The following is an 18,267-nucleotide window of genomic DNA, read 5'->3' as shown; positions in this document are numbered from 1 at the left end:
CATTCAGGTTCTGATCTTCAGGTAAGCGTTCTCCAAGGTGGCTTTCATGACACATGACAACGCAGAATCGCTGAGCAGACTCAGATAGCCAAGTTCCACATACATGAGGACAGCTTCAACCGGGATCTTGGGTTCATGTCACACTATCTGTAACCCCTACAACTTGCCTGGGCTTGCAAAATCTCACTAACTGTCCTGACTGAAGACAATACACATCTCTTTAACCTGTGCTTAACCCTCCCTTTGCTCACATTGTCTGAACCTTTAAGGCTTGATTACCTGTAAAGACTTGCATTCCAAACATTATTTTGTAAATTGGGTTTGTCTTTATATGCCCTGTTTGTGAACAGAACTCTCGCTCACCTGATGAAGGAGCAGCACCCTGAAAGCTTGTGGCTTGTGCTACCAAATAAACCTGTTGAACTTTAATCTGGTGTTGTGAGACTTACTGTGCTTACGCCAGTCCAATGCTGGCATCTCCACATCATGACTTTTGAATAGCCTGTCAGCAGTTGTGAAGAATGGTTATTCTGGCTGGCTGTGAGCATTCATTAGATATGCTATCTGCTGTTCTCAAAGCTTCCCTGTCAGATGAACAGCAATAAACTACAAAATGTAACAAGCAGCTCTAAGAAGCTCTTCCTAATAGGTTTCACTGACATCCTTTCTCCCACAACATGGGACATGTGCAGCATGAGTCAATACATTTATAAGAAATGTGGACCAGGTTTTTGCTCAGCAAATTTTACAGATTTGCTGTTCTATTCAAGATTTAAAGATTGCTAAGGTATAATCAAATACTAGGGTTTCAAATATGCAACGCATCACTTCATGAAACAGTGACAAGATGCTTACAGTGCAGGTATTCCTGTTTGTTAAATTAAGCCCTAATAGGCTTGTAGCATTTACTACTTTGCTGATAATGAAGTCTGATCATTAGTTACAAGCCAGTCCCTGACAACGATGGTGCTAATCTACAAGGTCAAACTAACCTTTGGAAGCCACATAAAGTTTGACGAGTTTTTAAAAAAGTAATGGATTTAAAAAAAACCCTTGCATGTATAAATATTTTACAAGATTTGAAACAATGGGCCAGGAGATTAGTAACATTGTTCCATGTAGTGAATAGCAGTATCCAGCAGCTTGTCTCTAGATGGAAGGATAGGCAGGAGGAAAGGGGGGGGGCGTAGCTCTGCTGATTAAGGATAGCATCAAGGTGGTAGCAAGGGATGATATTGGAGCCAAGGTGCAGAACGTGGAATCGTTGTGGGTGGAGATTAGGAACAGCAAAGGGAGGAAGACGCTGGTGGGTGTCGTCTATAGGCCCCCGAATAATGATCTGGAGGTGGGGCGGGCTGTTAACGCGCAAATAAGTGCGGCGTGCAGGAATGGGACGGCCGTAGTTATGGGGGATTTCAATCTGCATATTGATTGGTCGACCCATGTTGGACACGGTGGGCTCGAGGAGGAGTTCTTGGAATGCTGCTGGGATAATTTCCTTGAACAGTGTGTGTTGGAGCCGACGAGGGAGCGAGCTATCTTGGATCTGGTGCTATGTAATGAGGCAGGTAGAATTAGGGACCTTGCGGTGAAGGATCCTCTTGGAGAGAGTGATCATTGTATGGTGGAGTTTCTGTTGCAGATGGAGGAGGAGAAAGTGGGTTCCCGGACACGCGTCCTTTGTTTGAATAGAGGGGAGTACGGTAGGATGAGAGAAGAATTGGCGAATGTGGACTGGGGGAGTGCATTGGAGGGAGGGTCTGCTGAGGAGCAGTGGAGGATCTTTAAGGAGATCTTTCTTGGTGCTCAGCAGAAATTTATTCCGATGGTCAAAAAGGACTGTAGGAGGAGAGGTAATAAGCCGTGGATAACGAAGGAGGTGAAGGAAAGTGTTAAATTAAAAGCGGAGGAATTTAGAGTAGCTAAGAGTAGTGGGCGAGAAGAGGATTGGGAGAGGTTTAAATGTCAACAAAGATTGACAAAGAAGCTGATAAAGGAGGGTAGGAGAAACTATGAAGCTGGGCTAGCGCTTAATATAAAAAAGGATAGCAAGAGTTTTTATAAATATATAAAAAGGAAGAGGCTGGCTAGGGTGAACGTTGGTCCTTTAGAGGATGAGAAAGGGGACCTAGTGGTAGGGGATGGGGATATGGCTAAGGTCTTGAATAACTTTTTTGTTTCTGTCTTCACGGAGGAGGACGTGAATAATTTGCCGGGTGTTAGCGATGGAAAGGTGGTAGGACTGGAGGGTCTTAATGACATTACTGTTACTAGAGAGGCGGTGCTTGACAGACTGGAGGGGCTGATTGTGGACAAGTCCCCAGGACCGGATGGAATGCATCCGAGGGTTCTGAAAGAAATGGCAGAGGTTATAGTGGATGCATTGGTGGTTATTTTCCAGACGTCGCTGGATTCCGGGGAAATGCCGGAGGATTGGAAAACGGCTAATGTTACGCCGTTGTTTAAGAAGGGTGCCAGGCAAAAGGCAGGGAATTATAGGCCGGTTAGTTTAACGTCTGTGGTAGGTAAAATGTTAGAATCCGTCATTAAGGAGGAAATTGCAAGGCATCTTGAAGGGAATTGCTTGATAGAGCAGACGCAGCACGGTTTCATTAAAGGGAAGTCGTGTCTGACAAATTTACTGGAGTTCTATGAGGATGTGTCTAGGGCGGTGGATAGAGGAGAGCCGGTGGATGTGGTCTTTCTGGATTTTCAGAAGGCGTTTGACAAAGTACCTCATAAGAGGTTATTGCAGAAGGTCAGGGGACTTGGAGTTGGGGGTAGGGTGTTAGCGTGGATAGAGGATTGGTTGTCAAATAGGCAGAGAGTGGGGGTCAACGGGTGCTATTCGGATTGGTGGATGGTGACTAGTGGAGTGCCCCAGGGGTCGGTGCTGGGGCCTCAGCTTTTTACCATTTATATAGATGATCTGGAGGAGGGAACCGAGTGTAGGGTGTCGAAATTTGCGGATGACACCAAGATTGGGGGAACGGCAAATTGTGCGGAGGGTGTGGAGAGTCTGCAGAAGGATCTAGATAGGCTGGGCGAATGGGCCAGGAAATGGCAAATGGAATTTAATGTTGGCAAGTGTGAGGTGGTCCACTTTGGTAGGAAGAATGGTAGGAAGGACTATTACTTACGTGGAGAAAAACTGCAGCAGGTGACGGTGCAGAGGGACCTCGGGGTCCTTGTGCATGAGTCGCAAAAACCCAGCTTGCAGGTGCAGCAGGTGGTCAGGAAGGCGAATGGGATGCTGGCCTTCATAGCGAAGGGGATTGAATATAAAAGTAGGGAGGTCTTGCTGCAGCTGTATAGGGCATTGGTGAGGCCGCAGCTGGAGTACTGTGTGCAGTTTTGGGTGCCGCACCTGCGCAAAGATATTTTGGCCTTGGAGGGAGGGCAGAGGAGGTTTACTAGGCTGATACCGGAGTTGAGGGGGTTGAGCTATGAGGAGAGGCTGAATAAACTAGGCTTGTACTCGTTAGAGTTTAGAAGAATGAGGGGAGATCTCATTGAGACGTATAAGATGATGAATGGGATGGATAGGATAGAGGTGGAGAGACTTTTCCCGCTCAAAAAAGACACTAGGACTAGGGGGCACAGCCTCAAGATAAAGGGGGGGCGTTTTAGAACGGAGTTGAGGAGGAACTTCTTCACTCAAAGGGTGGTGAATCTCTGGAATTCTCTACCCGTTGAAGTGGTGGAGGCTGCCTCACTAAATATTTTCAAGAAGCGGGTTGATGGGTTTTTGATAAGAGAGGGGATTAAGGGTTATGGGGAGAGGGCGGGAAAGTGGAACTGAGCCACGACAGATCAGCCATGATCTTATTGAATGGCGGGGCAGGCTCGAAGGGCCAGATGGCCTACTCCTGCTCCTATTTCTTATGTTCTTATGGCGGCATAAGCATTTCTTTACATAGAATTCACAACATGGAAGTTGGTTGTTCAGCCCAACTGGTATACACTTGTTAATGAGCTATACTAGTCTTCTCCTACCCTACTTCCATCTACTGCATATCCTTTTATTCCTTTCTCCCTCTTGTACTGATCTAGATTCCCCTTAAATGTATCTTTGCTATTCATATCTGCCAATCTCTGTGGTAGTGAGTTCCACATTCCAACTACTTCTGAATTTCTTTTTACTCGTGACTTGTGCCTTTAGTTTGAATTGTGCAAAAAGTCGCAACATCTGTTCTATGTCTACCCTATCAATCCTCTATAACTAAAAATACTTCTTTTAGGTCATCTCCCAATCTTTCCTTTTATAGTAAAAATAACTTGTTTAATCTTTCCTGGTGAGTATTAGCTCTCAGTTGTGGTAATGTTCTAGTTTAAAAAAGCACTTTCTTTGGTATCTCTATCTGTTGGTAATATCGACGTCAAACCAATAAAAATAGCGCATAGCCTAATCAAGATTCTATAGTTTTAATGCAAGTTTAATACAACTTTCCTGCATTTCAATTTGTATTTTTCTGAATGCGCCCCAGTGTGGTGTTTGCATTTAAGCACTACTTTTAATGATTTATGAATTTGTACTCAAGATTCATTTGACCTTCTATCTCATGCAGATTCTCAATTTTCCAATGAGTATGGATCTCTTCATTCCCCCTCTTAAAATGTACCGTCTAACATTTTGCTTTAATGAAATTTGTTTGCCATTTGAATGTCCTTTTATAAGTTATAGTTTCTTCTGTTATTATCTCCCTGCAATCTGGTGTCTTCCATATTTTAATATTTTGCTTCACATTCCTGAGTTCAAATTGTTCAGGTAAATGGCAAAAAGCCAAGGTCCCAGCACCAATCCTAATGCAGCACCACACTTCAATTTCCCCAACTGTATTCTACTTGTCCCTGACTCTGCCAATTCTGACTTTAGTCATATGTACACTATGAACATTCTACTGCATGTATTATCCTTATCTACAGTCTTTGTTAGCTATTCTTTATTACATTTTTCAGTTTCTGAATATTTCTGTATTATATCTTTGAGTAAGTAGTCTATTATCTTTCCTACCACTGACATTAAGTGGTCTAATATCCCCCAGATTTGTTGACCTCCCTTTTTTTAATAGAAATATTAACATAAGCTGTTCTCCAGTCCACGGCCTCTATTATCATTTTGTAATGCTTTTTAATAATTCTGGCAATTGTTAGACTGCTTGCATGATAACAGACTTCACCTTTGCAAATGATCAATGCAGGAATCTAAAAGTTTAATTTTGGCCAATGTTTTGTGTGACTACTGTAATTTTGTGATCTATCTTATTGTTTTTGTTTCCTTCACTTTGTACCATTTGCCTGCTGATCTGAATGGCTCAAAGAGATACTGGAAACAGTTCTGTTCAAATATAAATGGCAGGGTTTGAATCTAGAAAATTCCCACATTAAGATGGTTCTGGTACTGTGTTCCCTGCAAGTGGCTTTTTAAAAAAAATTCATCAAAGCATTTTACTGAAATGTTGTAATTCCCTGGTGCAGCGGTGTCTATATTAATGTAGCATGTGAGTGTATTGATCAAGAAAAAGCTGACTTGGCTAACTATGAAATTTGCGTTTGTAACATAAAGCCAGAGATTAGTAATTCAGATGGAACAGATTGACCACTCATGGCTATCGAAGTAGGTGACCACATTAATTTTAAAGTCCAGGTTTCCTGTAGATATATTAACTTTCTGACCCTTTAATCCTTGCCTCTTCTGCAAGCCCATCTATCTCTCAATCATTGACATACCTTCAATTACCTTGATCCCAAGGGTCTTGAATTCCCTTCCTAAACTCCTAAGTGCTTCCACATCCTCTCCCCTTTTTGAGACCCTGCTTTAAAGCTCACATTCTTGAGCAAGTTTTTGACCAACTCTCCCTTGAACGTGGCTCCACAAAGCAATTCGGGATACTTCTTTCCATTTAAAGGCTTAAATAAGTGTAAATTGGTCCTTTCTATCCAAGCGATCATATAATTAATTTTCTGAATGCTGATTAGACTGATTACTTATTTTCTGACATTCAAACCAGGCTTTCATACCTATGCTGCTTCAGCTATTGTTTAAAACCTGCTTCCAATTGCATGCTATATGAAAGCACTTGCATGTTGGGGTTATAAAATGTTTGATTTTCAAGCCAAAAATAGAAAACGTACATGCGTTTTTGGTACCTATTTATGGAGGAAAATGGTTAGCATAGTCTCCTGTGACAATAATGTACAAAAGAAAGTTAAGACAAAAATTCTTTGTCCTCATTTACGGCTGTGATTTTTGGATGCTGCTGAAATTGAATGGAATTTTGGTTGGAATGTCAAATTTTCCGTTCTTGCTCGCAACATGTCCCACTGCTTAGGTGACCAAAGAATCCTATCCTAAAAGTCATGAAATAAGGCTAGACCATTCAGTTGTCAATTCTTTTAGATTATCACTGATTTGTACCTCCATTCTCTTTACCTGCATATATTCAATATCCCCGATACAGTTGCACAACAGAAATCTATGAATCTAAGTTTTTAAATATTCAGCTTGGGAAACTAAAGTAAAATTTCATTTTCTGGACCTTTTTATCCATATGACTGCCTGCTAATGTGTGAGAGTGTGGAGAGATTTTCAACCCTGTTCATGTTCTAGTTCCAAATGACTTTTCCTTAAAGCTAGAATTATGTATCCATATGGTTATGAAGGCCTTTTTTGGCATGGTTATGTTCCTCATTGAATCAGTCTAACTGAGCTGTAAAGATGGTTGCTGTAAAGAATTCTTACTGCATTAATAGAGCATAAGTCATGGAGGGGATCCATCCTCAAATTTTTCACCTGTTTATTCAAATACCCTTGGTAGAAGCTGCCTGGACATGGAAATTTGTTTGGTTTTAATTTTATACCTTACTGTTTGAATTGAAGTGACCATTACTGAGGTTATAATGGTAACCCATGCTGCTTTGTCATGCATTGGCATACGGCCTCCTCAAACACCCTTCACAAATTTGTTCATAGCCACCAGAGGAAACAACCAAATGACAAAGCACTTACAGCACTGAAACAGACCATTTCACCTAACAGGTTTGGGGTATGGCATTTCTGCCGCACATGAGCCTTCTCCCAACCCTATTTCATAGCATTATCCTATTCCTTTCTTTCTCATTTGTATATTTAATTTCTCTTTCAATGTATCTGTGCCGTTCTTCTCAATCACTCCAGAGTTTCACATTCCAACCCCCTGTCAGTAATGAAGGTTCGCCTGCATTCTACATTGGATTTATTATTGACTATCTTATTTGCAGCCCCTAGTTTTGGGATGGTATATCTCCCCATTCTATTACATAACTTCCTGCCTACTAAAGAGATTGTTTTATAAATGATACTCGTCATTTCTCAAAATATAGAGAGGCTATAATTGGGTGGCATTCACTAAGATGGTAGTGATAAATAATGTTACCAACTTTACGTTAATCTAATCGCAGAGAGCCGGGCCCCATTTGGATGACTGAATGAATTGCTGATTAGCAGAAAATACCTTGTATAAATGAGACTGCTTTCACATTTTAGCAAACTGTACCTTTTTCTTGGATAGATTTCACTGACGTAATTGGGAACGTAGGGTGTAGGCTTTTTTCAGTACAGTAAATGTAAGGCAGTATACATGTGGGTCAAGCTGTTCCTTGGGAAGATGAGAACAGTAGCTCATGATTAAAAATGCCTGGTTTGGGCAGTCACTTTTAACTTCATTACTTTGACCTTACAAACTGGCCATTCACTGGTCACAAGTGTGATTTGTTTCAATGAACAGTGTCTGGTTCGTGTTTCAAAAAGGTAAAATACAGTGGGCCTTATTATAATATTCTGAGCTCAGGCATAGTATTATGGCCAATGGCAGTTCTTTGGACAGAAATCCAGTTTTAGGGCAGGGGGATAGACCAGGTTATTCTTTAAAAGAGTACAAACTCATGGCTGAATGGCTTTTTTCTGCAGTGTAGGGATTCATTTCAAATGTAAGCTTAGAATTTGTGTAACTGCACAGGGCATTGTAGCCAAAGCCAAGTGTGTCCTCATCTATGCAGCATTCAGCAAAGCATTTCTTATAGTTGAGTAATCCTGGAGTAGCGATGTAACCTTTCTCCTCCCTAATATGAAACAATAGAATAAACTGGATGGTAAGAGAAGAAACAATTTAAAATGACATTAACCCGGAAATGTTTGCTTTTTAAATGAAGTCCTGGTTTGGTCAAAGTTATAACATCTGTTAATGTTCTTAATTTCTCTAGTACAGGAAGGTATCCAAGTTATAGCATAAAAGTGTGGCCAATCTGTACCTTGAATTTCAGGCAACTTGTTTATTTTTCTTTTCGGCAGAGAATGTTTGAATTTTGTGGGTTGGAAAGTACTATCCTTAATGCTGTTGTCTCTTTTTGTACTCTTTCTCTTGAAGGTTGGTCTACATAATCCTCTAATGCTGCATATAAATGAGTGGCCTTCAAATTGGATCCCAGACAGCTTGATTAGCAAGCTAATCAAGTTGAAAACGGCAAAGTCAAATCCAGCCCCTGACTTCGTCTGACTTTCTTTGACTGATTTAAACCTCTATCTATGCACTTTCCAGCAGGTAAATGCTGTTGGGAATCCTGACTGATGTTTTTTGTCTCTGCAGTGTTCCATAGGTATGGGAACAAGTTGTGCTGCTCTTACTGCAAAAGCACAGTAATTCCTTCCCACGTTCCAAAGTCTCATGATCTTTTTTCCTTTGAATTGAAGTTGCTTTTTTTAAACAAAGTTGACAATTGTGGTACCAATGGGAAGAAATAAATAATCAAAACATAAAATTGCTGATAATGTCTTCAGTTCTGATATCTGGAGGTTCTGTTGGCATCTAGAAAGCGTGCTGTTTATAACATTAAATTCAAAAATGTGATGAGCTTTGACCTCTACTGCCTTTTAGATAATCTGCGTCTATTAATTCCTATCAAATAATATGTAACTCATTTGTATCTTTTTTCCAAGATTACTAAACACTTACCCTTTGTAAAATGTTACCAGCTGAAGGACACAAAGCGCATGGAAAATTGTTGCTAGAACTCTTTTCTCTCAGGCCTCCTGTCATCTGTGCCCAATGCCACACGTGCCGCCCCATCCCTCCACCCACTGCAGTACACATATACATGCTTATCCAGAAGGAGTCTTTGAGGGTGTGTTGGGATTCACTTGACTGTTATTGACGCAGTTTATGAATTTCACCTATAGACCAATTCTTACTGGGTTTCCTTCGACTGGTACCAGTTGGCAATGTGAGTAACAATCCCTTTTTGCATGTACCAACTGACGGTGTATTCAGTGTGTCGAGTAATGTTAACTGACAGCTAGTCACGCACATTATTGGCACAATGTATTTTTGTCCACTCCTAGTTGTTCTGAATCATACAGGATGACTTGCTATAATTCGAGGTGTGGATTTGGGGTTGCATATAGGGCTGACTAGGTAAGGATGGCAGGTTTTCTTCCCTAAAGAACTGTATTTAATTAGTTGAGTTTTTACAAGTCTTGCAATTCTCAGATTTTATTTTAAACTGAATTCGAATTAATAAGCTGCGCTGGTGGGACTTGATCTCACGTTCCCTGGATGATTCATCCAAATCCCTGGAACAGTAGTCCAGTGACATAAACACTAAACTACTACAGCCTAATGTTTACTAATTTGTAATGGAGAAAAAGATATGCAGCATTATTACACAAGGACTAACAATTTTATAATTAGTGTTTCAGAGCACACCTTAGGCAACTTATAAATGCAAGTGTACCATCCTTGGCAGTTCCTTGATCCAGTTATATTGGAGTTTCCAGAGGGATTGATGGGTAAATGTTGGGGGTGGGGAGGAGTCACCAAGTCTCCTGGTTCTGTTCTATATTCCTGTTTTTCTGAGCTTTTAATACTGTAGGACTAAGAACGTGATTCCAGGGGTATCCATTGAATGTTCTTTTTGACCCCGATTTTGATTCTTTGTTTGACTTGCCTCTCCGACAAAGGGTCATTTAACTTCTAACAGAATTGCTGCCCTATTCACTTTTATGTAGATGCCTTCTAACAGCTTGGGTAAAGAATTTATTTTGCATATAACCAAAAGTTGCAGTGGACAGGCGCTGACCACCTTCTCTTCCTACAATATTTGCTTTGCTGAAAAAATTCATGAAAGAGGACAAGATATCTGCATTGCACTAGCTCATCCCAATTCTTTTCTGACATCTCTGGAAAAAAACTGCCACATTCCTCAGGCAATCCTTTAACAATCTGCACCTCTGGTCTGCCATTCATAGAATCATAGAGAATCCTTCAGTGCAGAAAGAGGCCATTCTGCCCATCGAGTCTGCACCAACCACAATCCCACCCAGGCCCTATCCCTAAATCCCTACATATTTATCCACTAATCCCTCTAACCTATGCATCCCGGGACTCTAAGGGGCAATTTAAAATGGCCAATCAACCTAGCTCGCACATCTTTGGACTGCGGGAGGAAACATGAGCACTCGGAGGAAACCCACACAGACACAAGGAGAATATGCAAACTCCGCACAGACAGCGACCCGAGCCGGACTTCAACCCAGGTTCTTGGAACTGTGAAGCAGCAGTGCTAATCGCTGTGCTACCGTGCTGCCCATTCTGATCACTTAATGGACACTTTTAGCACCTTCTCAGTCTTATGTATCCTCATTTACATTCCCTTTATCCCATTTCACTGCCCCCTCCCCCACCCCCCGCACCCTTATAGAAACTCCACTGATTCTCTTTGCTCTCAGCTCTGATGAAGGGTCATCTAGACTCAACGTTGGCTTTATTCTCTCTCCACAGATGCTGTCAGACCTGCTGAGATTTTCCAGCATTCGCAGTATTTTGCTTTTACAATATTTATTCCTTTTCTTTCAGAAATCAATCATTCCATATGACCCAAATCTTTAAAATGTTTTGTTTGTTCATTGAATCCCTTTATCACAGCCCTCATTGTAAATCTAAATTTCTAATAGCCGCAACTCAAATTTTTTGACTCCTTTTAGCATATGCATGCTATATTCCTTTAAGGCTCAGTTAGCCCATGTAGGCAAATAAGAGCTCCAATGTTTTTTTATATTTGCTTAACAAATTGACATTTTCCAAATCTAACACTATCTCCCCACCTACAAGTCAGCTCACTCATGATATAACAGCCCTTAACCTTTTACAGAATCATTTATTCCTAATTTATTGGCATTTAAGTACTAGAATTAAAACAACAGATTTTACATGTTCGCATGCATTACCTGAGTTAAAAGTTACTCAGTTTGGATAACATGCACAAAACAAATATTGCTTTCATAAAAATTATCCCAAATTGACCTCAAGTTGAGAATATATTTACTTTAAACAGTCAAGAAACATCTTTAGAAACTCAGCCCAGACAGACTATATTTCCATTACCTTTATTTGTCAAAAAATAAGATTCATTTATCTCTTCAAACTTCAGGTAACTTCCGTATTTGAGTTGCTAATCTATGCACTCAATTTATTCAATCAATTAAATATCAGATGAAGTGGTGCCTACAATTGATATGAAATTAAGTGTAACTAAAGAATTCAAAAGGGTAACAGATAAGTTTGAGTTAAACTTGCCTATAAAAGGCAAAGCCATTAAGTCCCAATTATCATTGTGTTGTAATACAGTTTCGAAGTCTTGAAGCTGCTGGGCTTGTTTATTGTCAGTAATTCATGATCAACCTATTTTTAAAATATAAAACACACAAGGCACATTTAGCTTGCAACCAAATGAGGTAATTTGATCCAGATAGATTTGTCAGTTTCTCAGTCAGCAAATTAGATGTGTGATGAATTAAACAGGAAATGGTAAAATCTCTGCTAGTTGGGAAAAACAGAAGTTTTCAAATGTAATGATATCGCCATTGCCTCTGAAACTAATAACAAAGAAGGAAGCACATGGTCTCCCGTGAAGCTTTTAGATCTTTTTTCCACAATTTGAACCAAGAGTACCGAGGATTACTCTTAGCTCAAACTGGTTATTTTCAAATTTCAATTTATATACTTGATGTTTAAATGTTGCATTTACTTTGAGAATTGTGTTCAAAGCAACTTCTGTATCTCTCTTGAGCAATGATTGTAGCCAGCAGTCATACCCGAGATTAGGGATTCAAACGTTTCCCTGGTTCCAAATTACACTTTTAACTCAGTTTGCAGCTCCCATTTGATTTTAAACCCAGTATCGAAACTACAACTACAAAATAACAATTTAGGGGAAACAACATAAAACATTAAAGCTAGCAACACAACAAAGAAAATCCACATATTCTTGCATTCACTCATGGAAGCTTCCCAACGCACACCCTCTGCCACATTTAAACTTTCTTAATTCAACAAACACAGGAAATAGGTTAATGTAGTCTCCATTGTTCTTTCTTCAAAACTATAATTAAAACTCAAGGGGAATGGTAAATTATATGAAAACATATATAAAATGCAAGTTTAATAATGTTCTACAGCCACAGGTAGTTTTTTAAGTTAAACCAAAATGTAAAGCATCCTATTTTATTGCCCCAGCATTTACCATTCTCTTGCCAGAACAAAGTAATTGCTTTAACAACACCTCCATTTTATCACAACTTATCCTCCTCACTTAATCTAATTCAAAGTAGAATACATACATTGAATAAGTAACTTTAAAACAACGTAAGTAAAGTCACAGACACTGCAACACACAGACAGCAACTCAAGTTTCCATTATCGCCTCAACTTCTAACTCTCCTCAAATTGGACTGGTGCTTTAAATGTGTACTCACAATTCAAACTCTTGTCCAGGCTATTAGTTCGCTTTTTCCAAACATGTCATCTGTTTTATCACTGATCTGAGTTTCTAACCATGGACTGTGTTCAATCACTATCTGTTCAAAGTAAAGCAACAGCTACTGTCCAATCATTTCCTGTACTTGTTCTATAGCTGCACATCCTGTTCTTTGCTGCTCCCACGCTCCTTGGCCTGATAAAGAGTTAACCATTAGACTTTGCTGGTGTCTTCAATTTGCTTTATGCCTTTGTGAATAACCAGGCTACAGGGATTAACAGACTTCAGAGCTATGGCTTTTATGTAATGTGCGTGCAAGTGTTGAAGTGTTCGCATGTAATAGTGACAATTCTAACATGAAGCTGAAGCTCAGCATCTTTCAGTTGAAACTGCAAGAAGAGGATTAGAAATTCTCATGGAAAGTAACAGTGGAGCACAATGTAAGCCTGGCATTCATTGAAAGAACTGGATGGGGCACATTATAGATCGTGCAAGATAGAGTGGCAGACAGAGAAAAGAACAAATTCTCATTTATAGAGTTTTTTACATCCTCGATGTCTCGCAGCATTTTGCAGTTTACAAGATACTTCTGCAGTATAGTCCCTGTTGTGTGTAGGAAATGCTGATAGTAGTCATGATGTGGAGATGCCAGCATTGGACTGGGGTAAACACAGTAAGAAGTCTCTCAACACCAGGTTAAAGTCCAACCAGTTTATTTGATAGTAAACTCACAAGCTTTCGGGGTTTTCCCCTTTCATCAGGTGAATGGAGAGTTCTGGCCTCAGACAGAGCATATAACAGCACACACAGTTTACAGATTGCTGATTAGAATGCGAGTCTTTACAACTAACCTGCTATTTAAGTCTTAAAGATGCAGACAATGTAAGTGGAAAGAGCATTAGGCATAGGTTAAAGAGTTGTATATTGTCTCCAGACAGTACAGTAAGTGAGGTTTCAGTTGGCCAAGTTCCACACACACAAGGACAGTCTTAACCGGGCTCTTGGGTTCATGTCGCACTATCTGTAACCCCCATGACTTGCCTGGGTTTGCAAAACCTCACTTACTGTATTGTCTGGAGACAATATACATCTCTTTAACCTATGCCTAATGCTCTTTCCACTCACATTGTCTGCATCTTTAAGACTTGAATAGCAGGTTAGTTATAAAGACTCGCATTCTAATCAGCAGTCTGTAAACTGTGTGTGCTGTTATATGCTCAGTCTGAGGCCAGAACACTCTATTCACCTGACGAAGGGGCAAACTCCGAAAGCTTGTGAGTTTACTATCAAATAAATTGGTTGGACTTTAACCTCGTGTTGTGAGACTTCTTACTGTGTAGAAAATGCAGCAGTTGTGACCAAATAATCTGATTAACTGATATTGGTTGAAGAATAAACATTAGCCAGGACAAAGAAGAGCTCACTACATATTCCTTAAATAGTGCCATGGAATCCGTTACATTTTCCTGAGAGGCAGACCATGGTCTTGGTTTAATGTTTCATCCAAAGGATGGCAGTGCTGACAGTTCAGTGCTCCCTCAGTTTTCTGCTTTAAAGTGTCAGCCTAGATATGTAGCCTGGCCAGGGTCTCAAACTCTCAATCTCATTACTGAGACAAAGCTGTTAGAATTATTTTGTGTTCTGCCATCCAAAACAAGTGATCACATTTCAAAAATAATTAATTGGTTGCAAAAATGCTTCAGGAAAGTTATCAGGGTGCAAAAGGCATTATGTAGCTCAAGGTTGCTATTTAAAAGGCTGGAGAGAAATTGAAAGATGCATTGATGCATACAAAACCTTTATATTTGTCATTTAATATAAATGTAATTTTTATATGTGCAAGCTCTAAATTTTCCAACTACCATTCACAGGACCATGAAGCTAATTGAGAACAGTTTGATTGGCCCAGAAGGATAAACACTTGAGACACATGGATACTGAAGCACAAAACGGACCCAAGGACCTTGTCTTAACTGGGTCGACACATGAATTGACAGAGCAGATTTCTTGCGTGGGACCTACCAAATATTATGTCTGTGGCTATTTTGCAGCTTTCAATAACATTGCCATCACCTTCCCCATCCAGAAGGTGCTGTTTCGGCAGCAGCTGTATGGGTTAACAACAGTGGATGCCATCCATCAGCTAAAGCAGGATGGGCTTCGCAATCTCTACCGAGGGCTTCTACCTCCACTCCTGCAAAAGACCACAACTGTGGCATTGATGTTTGGTTTGTATGAGGACTTTTCTTGTCTCTTGAAGAGAACGACAAATGCTCCGGAACTTTTCAACCGCAGTGTGTCAGCAGTATTGGCAGGGACTGCGGAAGCAGTGCTGACACCATTTGAGAGAGTACAGGCTTTGCTACAGGATCGCAGGCATCATGACCGATTCAAAAATACCTTCCATGCCTTCAAGGTTTTGAGAGCCTATGGTATCAAAGAATACTACAGAGGCCTTGTACCAATACTCCTCCGCAATGGACCTAGTAATGCACTGTTCTTTGGTTTGCGAGGGCCTGTCAAGCAGTGTCTGCCAGAAGCCACTACGTACAGTGTGAATGTTCTCAATGACTTCATCTGTGGAGGATTTCTGGGGTCAATGCTCGGAGTAATGTTTTATCCAATCAATGTGGTGAAAGCACGTATGCAGTCACAGGTTGGAGGAGAATTTCAGAGTTTTACAAAAGTCCTCATGCAAATCTGGAGTGAAAGAGATGGCAAACTATCTCACCTCATGAGAGGTGTACACCTTAATTATCACCGGTCAATTTTATCATGGGGCATAATTAATGCAACCTACGAGATCTTGCTTAAGGTGCTCTGAGAAAACTTTATAAAATCCAACCTTTAAAAAGAGCAATACTTCCAGCTCTATGCTATTGTGCGGGATTTTTCTCCAACTCCATCAATCAAATGTATTTTGAAACTGCTTCTATGATTGAGAAGGGAAGGCGAGCCCAACTCTGAGGAAAAAGAGACCAGGTGTCTGTTTTGTCCATTGGCAAAGTACTTTGGATCAAGCTTGTTTCATTCCCAAGATATTGGGCTTTCATTTTGTATTGGCCGGAGTATAAGAGTCACAAGCTGGGATTCCAACAAACCTACCTCAAAGAGGATGGTTCATATCCCACCTTAGCCCCTGGAAATTTTATTTTTTTCCCCTTATTATTTTCCCTGCTGCCCATTTTCAGGATTTTGAAACCTCCATTACAATCTAAAACTTTTGTGTGGTCCTCAAAGAATCTGGGTTATTTTTAATGGCAATGGATTTTTTTTTCATGGTATGTTGATGTCTATTCTATGCTGTTATGTTGTCTTAACTTACACGTTCTACAGCTTTGACTTGCCTTTTAAAGTGTTTTATATACAGTGCATCATTGAATGTTTGGCCAGCAATGCAGTATTCCTTACATCATGCCTTGGTCACCATGTGATAATTTGGAACATGTCCTATATGGGTTGGCTCTATTTCCAGCTAGTAGCTTAGTGATTGTCTGCTGTCCTCAATTTATAAGTTTCACTGAAACGCACAGTCCAGTATCCTGGTTGAAATTCTTTTCAAGTGGCCTTTAATTTTTGACTACTAGTTTTTGTTAGATTAAAAATATTGCAAAAGGTGTCAAAAGTATGAATTCCAATGCAAAGTTCAGTGAGTACTCAATTCTTTGAAGCAGTCTAGCATAATGTAAAAATGCTTCAGAAGTTGAGCCTACATTCGTTGAACAACTTGTTTCGTGTGTGTGCATATATTAATTTTTATCTTGAATACATAATCAATCTTTGCACCTCTTTTTGCTGAAAATTATATTAAAATGAATATGGGTACTGGTGGTCTGTGGTCAGATCTTTAACTTGTTTGTTCTGTTGCTTCAATGGTGTTAATTTAAACAAATATTAAACATTTGGTGAAACACAGTGACAAAGTTCACAAACAGCTGATGGGCCTAGAATTGTCAATTTTCAAAATTATTGGAATTTCCTTATTACAATTACATTCTTCAGCCCTAAACAACTGCAAAAAATTGAATGAGAAGGAAAACATGGTTTGCTGGTGAAATAATGAATGTACAATAATGGCAATCCTGGGTTTAACTATCTAAACATTGTAGAAGTAAAACAGTCCCAGGATTGTTATGATACAGAAGGAGGCTATTTGGCTACCAAACAAGCATCATGACTTATTGCATTTTCCCTATAACCCTGCACATCTAATGCCCTCTTGAATGCTTGGATTGAATCTGCCTCCACCATAGTTCCAGACAGAGAATTCCAGACCCAAACCACCTGCTGTGTGAATGTTTTTCTCAGATCATGTTTCTCTTTTTTGCAAATTGCTTTAAATTTATTTCCCCTCATTCTTGATCCTTTTATGAATGGAGAGAGTTTCTCCTGACCAGACCCCTCATGATTTTGAACATTTCTACCAAATCTCCTCTTACCCTTTTCTCCAAACCTTTCCAAGCTATCCTCCTAATTGAAGTTTCTCATCCTGGGACCATTCTTGTAAATCTCTTGTGCATTCACATCTTTCCTATAGGAGACAGTATGGTGGCATAGTGGTTAGCACTGCTGGGGACCTGGGTTAGATTCCAGATTTGGGTCACTGTATGGAGTCTGCAAATTCGCCCCATGTCTGCATTGGTGTTCTGGTTTACTCCCACAGTCTGAAAGACGTGCTAGTTAGGAGCATTGGCCATGCTAACCTCACTGTACACGAAGAGGTGACTAAGGGATTTTCACAGTAACTTAATTGTAGTTTAATGTATGCCTACTTGTGACACTAATAAATGAACTTTAATCTTTAATAATGTGACACACTGAACTGTACACAGTATTCTAGATGAGGTTTAACTAGTGTCTTGTATAAGTTCAGCATTACCCCTTTCTCTTGTACTGTATGCCTGGCTAATTAAACCTAGAGAACTTTTATTAACTGTGCTCTCCACCTGTCCTACCATTTTCAATGATAGAAGCATATAAATACCCAGATCCCTCTGTTCCTGCACCCTTTTAAAAATGTTATCCCTTATTTTGTATTGCCTCTTCATGTTCATCCTCCAAAATGCTTCTCCACATTGAACTTCATCTTTGTTCCCTGCGCACCAAGATCTAGATCATTAATAAATATCAGGAGAAACAAGGGCTCCTAATACTGGCCCATGGGTAACACCACTACAAGCCTTTCTCCAGCCGAAAAGATACCCATTAACCACTAGTCTGCTTTATTATTAAACCAAATTTGTATCCATGATGCTAATGTCCCTTTTATTCCATGTACTATAACTTCTCACAAGCCTGTTGTGTGGTATTATATTGAATGCATTTTGAAAATCCATGTACATCACATCAAACAGAATTACCCTTGTTAACTCTTTGTACCTCCTCAAAAAACTCCAAGATGGTTGACCACAATCACTCTTTAGAAATGCATGCTAGCTCTTTTTAATCAACTCACATTTTTCCGTACAACTACTAAAT

The 18,267-nt window shown here is 39.9% G+C and overlaps 1 protein-coding gene across 6 annotated transcripts in view; it reads left to right on the top strand.

Annotated features, from left to right (window-relative positions):
* Positions 1-17,297, top strand: part of LOC145342958 (mitochondrial nicotinamide adenine dinucleotide transporter SLC25A51-like) — a 39,290-nt gene extending 21,993 nt beyond the window's left edge. For 3 of the 6 annotated variants that reach the window (XM_080188613.1, XM_080188611.1, XM_080188612.1), the window contains exons 2-3: positions 8,406-8,579; positions 14,661-17,297. In XM_080188613.1, the coding sequence (XP_080044739.1) occupies positions 14,720-15,613 (894 nt within the window). In that variant the 5' untranslated portion in view covers positions 8,406-8,579; positions 14,661-14,719 and the 3' untranslated portion in view covers positions 15,614-17,297. Of the gene's footprint in view, positions 1-8,405; positions 8,580-9,214; positions 9,259-9,293; positions 9,450-14,660 lie in introns of those variants that run through there. The other 3 variants (XM_080188614.1, XM_080188617.1, XM_080188615.1) reach the window with 3 other exon arrangements.
* The last annotated feature ends 970 nt before the right edge of the window (positions 17,298-18,267 follow it).

The sequence above is a fragment of the Carcharhinus amblyrhynchos genome, chromosome 5 (assembly GCF_965287045.1).
Source record: "Carcharhinus amblyrhynchos chromosome 5, sCarAmb.v2.hapA, whole genome shotgun sequence".
NCBI classification, from domain to species: domain Eukaryota; kingdom Metazoa; phylum Chordata; class Chondrichthyes; order Carcharhiniformes; family Carcharhinidae; genus Carcharhinus; species Carcharhinus amblyrhynchos.
The sequence above is the reverse complement of the archived record's forward strand: the minus strand, read 5'-3'. Positions and strand labels throughout refer to the sequence as shown.